This window comes from Jaculus jaculus, chromosome 13 (genome assembly GCF_020740685.1).
Source record: "Jaculus jaculus isolate mJacJac1 chromosome 13, mJacJac1.mat.Y.cur, whole genome shotgun sequence".
NCBI classification, from domain to species: Eukaryota; Metazoa; Chordata; class Mammalia; order Rodentia; family Dipodidae; genus Jaculus; species Jaculus jaculus.
The window spans coordinates 66,538,459-66,550,589 of record NC_059114.1 but is presented as its reverse complement, the minus strand read 5'-3'; the positions used below and the strand labels follow the sequence as shown (position 1 = coordinate 66,550,589).

At 37.4% G+C, this 12,131-nt stretch overlaps 1 protein-coding gene across 1 annotated transcript in view; it reads right to left on the bottom strand.

Moving 5' to 3' along the window:
• Positions 1-12,131, bottom strand: part of C6 (complement C6) — a 73,972-nt gene that overhangs the window by 45,726 nt on the left and 16,115 nt on the right. Inside the window, exons 5-6 of the mRNA XM_004652498.2 lie at positions 11,271-11,409; positions 4,944-5,144 (exon numbers count right to left, since the gene is read on the bottom strand). Of these exons, the coding sequence (XP_004652555.2) occupies positions 4,944-5,144; positions 11,271-11,409 (340 nt within the window). The remainder of the gene's footprint in view (positions 1-4,943; positions 5,145-11,270; positions 11,410-12,131) is intronic.

Sequence of the window (12,131 nt, the reverse complement as noted above, 5' to 3'; positions counted from 1 at the left end):
TTAGCCTCCTGGACTTCAGTGTAAAGCCTTTCATGATTAGCTACTTGATGAATGTTTATTGAATTAATGATGAACACATACATGTACTCCAATTTATTCACTTACAAAATGGGGCTAAAATATCTATTCTGATAATCTCATAGGGTTCTTTTGTATAAATGACAATGCAAAATTATCAAGGAAGGATACCAGGCTTCATTTTTCTCCTCTCTGCCCTGTCCTCAAGGCTTCATTTCTATATTAGTATGTAAGTATAAACAAATAAGAAAAGAAAGACAATATGTCAAAGGCAGAAGGAACTATACAAGGATGCCCTCCAGTTGCTGGTCCCATTGCCTCCATTGTTGGTACCTGTGTTCTTTTGTCTTCCTCCCATGACTCAGAGGTCATCCTTTCCATCCATCTCTTGGATAAAAACAACTACACTTTGGTGGTTATAGTGAAGAACAAATACCATTTTTAAAAGGCCTTTGCAAATGTCAATAACTTCCTATTAGAAATCTACTGTCTTGGTACTTCCAGCCAAGATGGTGACCACCTACCTGCGCAGCACATCCCCAGGAAAGAAAGGCAAGACATTAAGGGCTCACTGGGCCTTTTAGGGGAGAGCAATCTCCAATAGGTTGCCAGTGGGAGGGCCCAGGGGGGAAAAAACAGGGAATCACTGATTCCCTTGTGAGGGTAGCACACCCCTCCCCCCAAGAAGCCTCCATACCCACAGTCCCAGCTTCAGAAAACTCCCACACTTACTGTAGGAAAAGGATCTCAGGCCAAGACAGTTCCACTTGCCTCACTGCACAGGGTCGATCGTCCTGCCACCCCTGCCCATGAGTGACCTTGCCCAGGCTACGCCTGCTGGCCCATTGGAGCTCAGGCTCCCTTGATCAATTTAACTGGTGCCCTCTGCTGCTCATATCCACTTGTGGAAGTTTAGTCCACTTCACCCACTTTCCAACTTACTGTTCCGGCCACCACACATTCCAGAGCATGAGCCCAGGCCAATTTATAACTCCACACCTGAGCTCAAACTGTGTCAGTCGTTTATGCTAACTCAGGTGCCATCCCCTCCCTGTCTCCCACACTGGCTGACTGCTATTGTCCTGTTGCATTCTGGGTTCCAGTGTTCCGCCACACCAGGGTTTGGGCTGCTTCAGTGCTTGGTGCTCTGTGTCCCTTCTAGTGTGAGCACAAGCAGCTTTGGCACATAACTGCGTGAGAGCTCAGGCAACTTTGGCGCCCCAAACAGGGAGGAGCTCAGGCAGCTTTGGCAAGAAAGAGCCAAAGCCCAGGCTGCTTGGCTACAGCCTCAGGCTGCTTCACATTCCCATTGTGCTTGAGCCCAGGCTGGTCCATCCACCTATATGCCGATACAGTGTGATGGGCAGACCACAGCACAAAAGAAATAACATGAGAAATCAAATGCAAGAAAATCCAGTTAGATCACCCAGTCCTACAATGAACATCTCTAATCAAAACATAAAAGAGTTACTAGGATCAGAACACCAAAATGAAGCTATGAGCAATACAACCCTGACCAAGGTACTGGTAGAACTTGCAGAAAAGCAACAAAGGACAGATAATCATGTGGAGGCTGCCATCACTAGACTAGACCTAATATATAAGAAAATGGAAAGAGTTCAAAGACAGTTAAGAGATATGAGGGAGAGTAAAAAAAAAAGGCCCTCAAAAATCAGCTGGTGATACTAAATGAAGACATAAAGAAATGCAAGGATGAATTCCAAGAAACATCAGGAAAATCAGAAAATGACATGAAAAGGAATCTTGACAGAGATATGGAAATAATACATAGAAAAGGAGTAGAAAATGCAAACTTAATTGAAAAAGTCCAAAACTCTAGAAGCTCTCAAGAACAGAGTCAGCCATGTGGAAGATAGAAACTCTGATCTGGAAGACAGGATGGAAGAAGCAGTTCTAGAGTTCACACATTTCAGTAAGTTCAAAAGTTCCTGTGAACAGAACATGAAGAAATTGTGGGATAAACGTCCACATATTAGGATCATTGGAATATCAGAAGGAGAAGAAATTCAGACGAAAGGCATAGAGAACTTATTTAACAAAATAAATGAAGAAAACCTCCAGTCTCTTAAAAGAAAGGCCCATCAAGATACAGGAAGACAACAGAACTCCAAACAGACTAGACCAAAGGAGAAACTCTCCAAGACATATTGTCATTAAGACTCAAAACATTGACACCAAAGAGAAAATCCTAAAAGCAGCTAGGGAAAAACAGCACACCACTTTTAAAGGTAACCCCATCAGAATTACTCCAGACTTCTCAATGGAAACCCTGAAATCCAGAAGGGCCTGGGTTGAAACACTACAAAGTCTAAGAACCTATGGCTTCCAACCCAAACTACTCTACCAATCAAAAGTATCCCTCATAGATGGTGAAAGAAAAACTTTCCATGACAAAACTCAGATTTACAATTATATGAACACAAAACCAAACCTACAGAGAGTATTTCAGGAAATTCTGCACAGAGAAGAAACAAATAATCAACTTCAAATGCCTACAAGAAGCAGAACAGAATAACCAAACCCAGAGTAGGCACAAAAACCTTCAAAGTCCATAAAAACAACAACCCACATATACCATCACAATATGGCAGGGATCAAATCAAATCTCACAGTCATTACCCTAAATATTAATGGCCTTAATTCATCCATCAAGAGATACAAGCTAACAGGATGGATCAAAAAATTAGACCCCTCAATCCGTTGTCTTCAAGAAACCCACCTCACCACTAAAGACAGATACCTCCTCAGCAAATGGTAATAAGAAACAAGCAGGTGTGCTATATTAATATCAGATAAAATAGACTTCAAACCAAAAATAATCAAAAAAGACAAAGAAGACCACTTCCTTCTTATCAAGGGAACAATCCATCGAGAGGATATTACAATCATATATCTGTATGCACCAAACACAGGGGCACCGCAGTTCATAAACTAAAACCTACTTGATAATAAAACAGAAATAAGCACAAGCACCATCATAGTTGGGGACTTCAATACACCATTATCAGTAATAGACAAATCATCCAAACAGAAACTCAACAGGGAAGTAAGAGAACTCAACAAAACCATAGATCACTTAGACCTAATGGACATCTATAGAACTTTCCATCCCAAATCCACAGACTACACATTCTTCTCAGCATCCCATGGAACATTCTCTAAAATAGACCATACATTGGGTCACAAAGACTGCCTCCAAATATTCAGGAAGATTGAAATAATTCCTTGCATGATATCAGATCACAATGCTATATTGCTAGAAATCAACAACAAAAGACCCATCAAGAATCCCAATGGCATCTGGAAACTGAACAGTATACTTTTAAATAATAAATGGATAGTGGATGAAATTAAAAATGAGATTGCAAAATTTCTAGAATTGAATGATGATCAGAACACATTGTACCAATACTTATGGGACATAATGAAGGCAGTCCTCAGGGGAAAGTTCATAGCACTCAATGCCTTCATAAAAACGACAGAGCGATTCCAAATCAATAACCTAACCATCTACCTAAAGGCAGTGCAAAAACAAGAAAAATACAACACAAAGAGCTGCAGAAGGAAAGAAATAATTAAAATCAGAGCATAAATTAATGAATTGGAAAATAAGAAAAAAATTAAGGCTATTGACAAAACAAAGAGCTGGTTCTTTGAAAAAGTAAACAAGATTGACAAATCCCTGGCTAAGTTGATCAAGCAAAAAAAGAGAGATATTTCAAATTAACAAAATTCAAAATGAAAAAGGAGAGATCACAACAGATATAAGTGAAATTGGGAGAATCAGGACTTATTTCAAAAAAACCTCTACTCCACAAAACTGGATAATGTGGAGGAGATGGATAAATTCCTGGATGCATACCATCTATCAAAGCTAAATTCAGAGCAGATTAATCTCCTAAATGAACCTATCACACTCATAGAGATTGAAAAAGTAATAAAAAACCTCCCCAAAAAGAAGAGTCCAGGACCAGATGGCTTCTCAGCTGAATTCTATCAAACCTTCATGGAAGAACTCAAACTGATCTTCCTCAAACTGTGCCATACAATTGGAGAACAGGGAAAGCTACCCAACTCCTTTTATGAAGCTAGTATCACCCTAATTCCAAAACCAGGCAGAGACGCCACAAGAAAAGAAAACTACTGGCCTATTTCCCTGATGAACTTAGATGCAAAGATCCTGAACAAAATCCTCACAAACCAAATCCAACAACACATCAAAAGCATTATCCACCTCGACCAAATGGGATTCATCCCAGGAACACAGGGGTGGTTCAACATATGGAAATCTATCAATGTAATACACCAGATAAACAAAATTAAACACAAAAACCACATGATCATTTCAATAGATGCAGAAAAGGCCTTCGACAAGATACAACATCACTTCATGATCAAAACATTGGAGAGAAATGGCATGGTTGGTTCATATCTTAACATAATAAAGGCAATGTACAAAGCTCCTATGGCCCGAATAATACTTAATAGAGAGAGACTGGAGGAATTCCCATTAAGATCAGGCATAAGATAGGGTTGTCCACTCTCACCTCTGCTCTTCAATAGAGTACTGGACGTCGTAGCTCAAGCAATAAGACAGGAGAAGGCTTTAGACAATCAGATTACATAAAATGACAAAGTTCTATTGTATGTGGTTTAGAAGAAACACATCTATGACAATATGACAATGAAAATTAAAACTACAGAGAATACAACAGTCAAATGTAGAAAGGACACACACACTTAATTTCTAGAACTTTTAGAGTGAGGTTTAATGTAAAGAAAGTAAATTTATTTAATTATGTGTGAGAAATTCTACTGGTATGACATTAAAACTCCCTCTGCTTGATGGCTTCAATTTTTTTTGATTCTCATATAATTAAAAGTTCATGAAACATTGTTATTACCTTTTTGTGGGAGGCATGAATGGCTTGTTGGAAGGCTGAGTTATGTTTGGAGATTTTTTTTTTCTTTGAGGAGTAAAATATTGGCACATGGAAAGAGCTCTTATCTGCATCCAACAGAAGGGCTTGTTCATCTTTATCTTTTTCCAGAGTAACTAAATCTTTGTAAAAATCTGTTTCCAAATCATCTTCTAGAGTTTGTACCTGCCAAAGTCATATGAAGCAAAATATAACCTAGTAAATGCCAGAACTACTTGTGTTTTATGCAATAGTCATCCATTCATTTATGCCCTCAACACGAATATATGGAAGATTGATAATCCTGGATAACAAGGAAAACATTCATTGTTACACTCACAGAGCTAATAGTTTAGTTATGGAGAGAATCCAGCGTGCTAAGTGTCATAGTGCTAACGGGATTCTACAGATACACATGAAACCCAGAGAGGCAATGTCAAGAGACTTCCTTAAAGAAATGATCCCTAAATTGAGACTTGAGGGGATGATAAGCAAAAGGGTCTATTTCTTTCAGCAACTTTTAAATTCTCAGACATACCTTAACTTGTAAGTATGATATAAATATTTGTTGTAAATTTCAGGAAAGAGGAAACAAAGTAAAAGGAAAATACTCCTGCATATATATTTTTTTTTCTGTGCAGCAATGGAAATAGAAGGCAAAGGGATTTTGTCATAATGGTGCTGTTTTGTAGACATTGCAATTTTAATGTAGTAAGAGACCTAAAGATATATTTCATAAATCTACTACCTAAAAAAAGGGGTGGGAGAAGATATTCTGTCTGATCCCACTTGTACCCTCACTGCAATTTTGGGGTTCAACACTCTACTAGCCATGTCTTTGAGATGGAGAACAAAGAATAAATTGGTTCTGCCTGGTGGATGATGAATAGTCTTCATTGGGCTGGATCTGAGCAAATCAAAAGAGCAGCTGGTGGGGCCCACTGAACTTAGAGGAAGGCAAAGTTATGTTTCACATAATTAAACCTCTGTTATGATTATGCTGTTAAGAAAAGAACAACAGATTCTTTCTTCAAATTCAAAATTAATGAGTACTTCTTTCTCTTCATCGGTTTGCAATAGGAAAATATTTTCTTGTTTTGAAACACTTAATATAAAATTGCCCAAGAGACAAACCACATGTCACCATTACAAAATTTTCTAAGGAAAGAAAGCAAAATATCCCAGCTGCTAAGGATGATTGCTTAGCAGTAAAATATAGTCAAAAGTTCAGAGTTACTTTCAGATATTGCAGTTTTCACTGGCTAGCATGTAAAATGTCCACAAAATAAACCTCTCAGTATCAAAGTAAAAAAAGTTATGCTGTGTATGTGTGTGTGTGTGTGTGTGTGTGTGTGTGTGTGTGTGTGTGTGTGTATGTTGTGTGTGTGTAAAATATTCTTTCATTTCCTTAGTTTCCTTTAAAACTCAGACTACAAACATGTTGTTTTGTGAATTAGTTATTACACCAGAAAAATGTGTTATCTCAAAGAATAAGATGTTTGAATGGATTAAAGTTAGGATAAAATTCTTACTATATATTAGTGATGTGAGAACAGATTTAGGGGAGAGCAGTGATGAAATGCTATGTTCACTGGAAAACTGGAGCCACTAATTGTAACATGTTATATTAAAGTATTTGTATTTACTTATAAAGACAATAATTTACAAGTAACAAATTAATAAATATTAAGTAGATGAATGAAATAGTGTCTGCCACATTTTTGCAAAGATTGTCTTTCAAAGGTGTTTAGAAGGTAAAATAATAAAAGTTGTTGATAAAGAGATGTAGGGAACAGAAGAAGGAAGAGATTGTGATTGGTGTGTGTAACTTTTGGCCTATGGGCCACATGTCCCTGGGAATAGTTACACATGAAGCCCAACATATTTGTAGATGACAATGTCATGTTCCAATGTTTAAAAGTTGGACACTCCTGGCTATGGAGGATGGTGGGGGTGCTACCCTGTAAAGGAAATACATATATCCAAGGCAGCTTTAAAAAATATTTTATTGCTGGGCATGGTGGTGCACACCTTTAATCCCAGCCCTCACGAGGCAGAAGTAAAAGGATTGCTGTGAGTTCAAGGCCACCCTGAGACCACATAGTTAATTCCAGGTCAGCATGGGCCAGAGTGAGACCCTACCTCAAAAAGAAATATTTTATTTGGTTGAGAGAGAGAGACAAAAAGGGAGAAACAAGCAGATAGAAAGAAAATGGACACATGAGGGCCTCTAGCCACTGCAAATGAACTCAAGATACATGCACCATCTAGTGCATCTGGCTTTCTGTGGGTCCTTGGGAATTGATACTGGGTCTTTTGGCTTTGCTGGCAAGGGCCTCAACCACCAAGATATCTCTTTAGTCCCCAAAGCAACCTTTGAAAGGAGGAAAGTAGCTTTATAAGTAATGTGAAAAGAATAGCAGGTGGTGCTGAGGTGCTGATTCATCCCGTGTCTCCACATTTTCCTGGCAAGATATATCAACCAGAAATAGTATTGCTTCTTATTCTACATGGTTCTGTTCACAGTCTAGCTGAGCACATCTGGACTATCTGTGTCTCTGGTGAGCTCAACACCTTATATTAAACGTCTAGTGTACATGAGTTTGTAATAAGGCAGAAAAAAAAATGTGAGCAATGGAGGGAACTGATTATATCCACATCCCTTTGATGTAAGGGTTGGTGTTGCGGAGAACCTGAATCTGTGAATATCTTAAGGGATTTAGGGAAGGTTTTGAGTGATTGCAGAACTTCTAAGATACCTCAAAGCATTAGGCAACAGACAGTTGGTATGTTGATAAAAAGTGGTGGCAACTGCACTCTGCAGTCTTCTGGTGACCCCAAATGCTTACCAAATAGTCAATAGCAAAGTGGTGGCACCAAGAAAGAGACAGAACTTTTGAGTAAGTGATACACCACTGGAAACTGGTTCCGGGATCTCATAATTACTGAGCTATACAATTAGCAGATAGGAATCTGTATGTGTCTTCATTAGAAATCCCTCATACAAAATAAAAACATGGAGGTTAAAACAGACAGAGAGAGAGAGAGAAAGGGGGGGGGGCTGATTATAGACACTACTCTTATTTAAAATATTGATAACAGAGATTAAATAATGGCTGAAGGTTTAACTTAATGGATTTCATCATCTATTTCACAGGTCTCATCATTGCTATAAACAGCTTCAAATCAGGTTCTTGACTCCCTTATGATCCTTGGTTGTGGGCAGGATATAGCTCCAATACATTCTCATGCTTGGGGCCTTCATTCTCCTGACAAACTGCTGTTCTCATTGTTTTGTTCTGAGGTTGTTTGGCAAGAGATAGAGGATGCGCTCAGCACTGCAGGTGCTGAGATTTGGTTCTCATTGTTTGCTGCCAAAGCTCCAATGCGGTCTACCTCCTGACTGACCCAAGCATTAGTAGTTAAATCTGCATACACTTTTTTTTAAGGACATGGAAATCTGGCGGTTTCTTTCTCCCTTTCACTAGTAAAGTATGTGTATAAGTAATATCAGTCATTGTCAGAGCCGATAAGAAATGTTGCTTTCTCTTTAAGAAATTGATCATAGAAATACATGTCAGCAAGAAACCTTATAAGTTCTTGGGCTTCTGAATAAGTACTGCATGCAAGCAGAGTCCTTGTTTACTCTCATTGAATGTGTAGTACGGAAGACTCTGCTTTAACAAACAGATATCTTGGAATTATCATTGCACGCCATCACCTATCCTGACGGATAAAGTACTCCACCACCTGCCCTGTGGCTTTCCTACTCTCTGCAGACTTCCTGTCTAGTTGACTTCCATTAGCCTCTGCAATCTTCATGTAGCAGCCAGCCCATTACTTATCTACCTCAACAAGCTCAAATACTACAGAAGGGAAGTCAGATGCCTTATGAATCTCCCCTTCTCTATTATTTTCAAGAATGAATAGCTCAATTTATACAGGTGCCTGCTAAAGGCAGGTAGAAAGTAATACAATCAGGAAAGATAGGCCAATAGATTGCGACTTTGGGTGTGGTAATTTTAAAATCATTAGAAAAAATCAGGTTCTTCCTCAAAAGACACACATTCCTTAAAACATAATGAACACTTCATAAGGTTGAGCAACTCTTAGAGCTACGCTGGTCATGTAACGAATGTGCACTGACTCAAATGAGGAAGTGCAGGCTGAGCTTCCTATGGAACTTGGCATCCAAGACTGTGTAATCAAATTATATGAGTGGGACATGGGTGTGTTGATAAATATTTTACAACTATCTCTCTAGAGGGGGTACAAAAGCTTTGATTTATGCTAGTATTTGCTTTTTCAATAGTGTGTATATGTTATCATGACTGATTTCAAGAGACTATGAATGCCCATAATTCTAAATTGAGAGGAGTTTCACAGTAGCCAATTACCAAGTATTTTTATGAAACAGATGATAGAAGGGCATAACTTCATTGGTACAGTTAGGGGGAAATAAGTAATTGTAATATTTGTTTTTAATATGCTGTATTTAGCTACAAGACTATGTATGCAAAGTTCAATATTTAGTAGTGTCTATACTTGATAATCAGCTTACCAACTTCTGAAATATTACAGTTGGCTTTTGTCAGCTGGGGAGCTGACTCCCATGTAGCTATGTGAGATTCTCAGGATGTCCACATTTCTCACTATACTTCTTGATTAGTATAGGCAGCCCTGGACTATAGTTTACAGGACCAAAGAGTTCCAACTCTTCCATACCAATAAATAACTAAATAACTGAGACAGATTAGAGAAAATTACCACTAAACATTTTTCTACTTTTTATGTAGGTTGTTATAGGAAATCAAGTAAAGCAATATATGGAAGTACTTTGAAAACTCTTTTGTGTTATATAAAAGTTTATCTATACTAAGTATGTCCATATCCCATCTACTACATTTCAGTTGTTACTTGCAAACTACATGAAAGAAATTTTTGCTAAGAACTTGACACTATGGCTTTTACTGTAAATTGTTGGATGTCTAAAGTATGCTTGTAGGCTTGTTGTTTGAAACTAGAATACACCTTCCAAAAGAATATTATATGTAAATACTTCTATCTGTTCAATTCTGTATATCTTTTTTAAAATTATTTTATTTTATTTATGTGAGAGAGAGAGAAAGAGGGAAAGAGAGAGAGAGATATACATAGATAGCATAGATAGATAGATAGATAGATAGATAGATAGATAGATAGATAGATAGATAGATAGATGATAGATACATAGAGAGAATGGGCATGCCAGATCCTTTAGCCACTGTAAATGAACTCCAGATGGATGTGTTACCTTGTGAATCTGGCTTTACATGGGTCCTGGGAAATCCAACCTGGGTCCTTTGGCTTTGCAGACAAATACCTTAACTGCTAAGCCATCTCTCCAGCCCAATACTATATATTTTAATGATAGTGTCATAAATCTTACCAGAGATATTAGAATATGTGATTGATCCCCACATTCTTCAAACAACTAGTGTATATTGCATGTGTTTAAATGATATGTATCAGATAGACACGTATCCATATTTTACAAATGCAAAAAGGTCTTTTTAAAGACAGCGTCAAATGACTTCTTGCTGAATACATACTAACTATAAAGTGGTTCTTACAAACCATTAGACTCAAATTCTCTCCAGCATGTCAAATTTGTATGCATGAATGTCACCATGAAAATTAGGTATTTCACATTTCTCTTCTCACCAAGTAAAAGAAATAGATTGGTTTAGTACATCAAGGACACAGTACGTAGATGTAAGTCACTGGGGTAGTTTCAGAATGTATCTAGCATGTCGTGCTGTTTACTACTCAGGAACACAAACAAAAACAAGCCAATGAAATAGGAAGGAAGGAAGGCAGAGGCACTTTAATATATTTTCACTCATCATGGTTTTTTTAGGAAGCTGACACCTTTTTATGTCTCAGTCTCATGGTAATGTAAGAAAACTAGTTCTGGTAGGAGCATATTATAAATTAATTCAAGCATTTTTTTTGTGTGTGTGGATATATGTTAGCACCATCTATTCATGGAGAAAAGATGAACTTAAGTGAGAATAATCTGAATTTCAATTTCCAATTTACTACTTATGGGCTTATTTGACTTTGGTTAAATCATTGACTTTCCATCTGTAAAGTGGTGAAAATAACCCTGCCCTCATTGGGTGATGGAAGGATTAAATAAAAGCACATATGATTAAAATACATTATTATATTTTAATGCTGCTCATTCATTCATCCAAAAAATATTTCACTAGGAGTTTAGCCTATAATCTCCCTCAGTGTTGGAGCTATCACCACCACAGACTGTCATACCTCAAAGTTGACGTTCTCCAGGTTGGCTGGGACTCGGTATGGATTACTTGCTCGGCTACTTTTGACAGTTTTACATATTCCTCCCATGAAGGAGTTATCAAGGACATTTCCTCTGGGCTCTCCTGCCAGAAAATGAAACCTGAAAGCAAGCAATTTTCAAAAATCCAATAGATGCTGGAGCAATCTTTAAAATTTACCTTATTTATATGAAAGAAATTCCCTTTCCTAGACATTTTTGACTCTTGACGAATGACTTAAAGGGGAGGGGAACTTTCTATAATTCTTTCCTTCATAGTAGGGCATCTAAGGTGACTGTAGGCCAACATGGTCAGGGGTTGTCTTCTCTCATTTGTGCAGTTGTTCTGGGCTTGCAACATGAAATAAAATTTTAAATTATACTCTTTATGAGTTTCAGGGCTGGTGAAGTCTTTGGAACTGGATTATGGTCCAGTAAGTGAGACTAGATACAAAGCTAATTGTGAGACAGTAATAAAAATATGTAAATGGTATTGTAATTATATTGTTTTTATAGTAATTACAATACATAAAATATATCTTACTTAGCAAATCCTTACATATCATTTACTATATGCTAAGTAATAGTACATGTCTTAAAGATATTAACTTCAAGTGCTTTATAGATATTAACTGATTCAACACATCTAACAAAACATATTATGAAGACAGAATTTTTATGTCCATTCTACAGATGAGGAAGCTGAGTTACACAATGAATTAATTTAGGAAACATCATGTGTTTAAGGAATTATTCACATCTTAGGAAGTTTTCTTTCTATTATAAGTCTTCCAGCTGCTTAGAGATTGTAATGTATATTCTGTGACAAAGGAAATCATAGAATA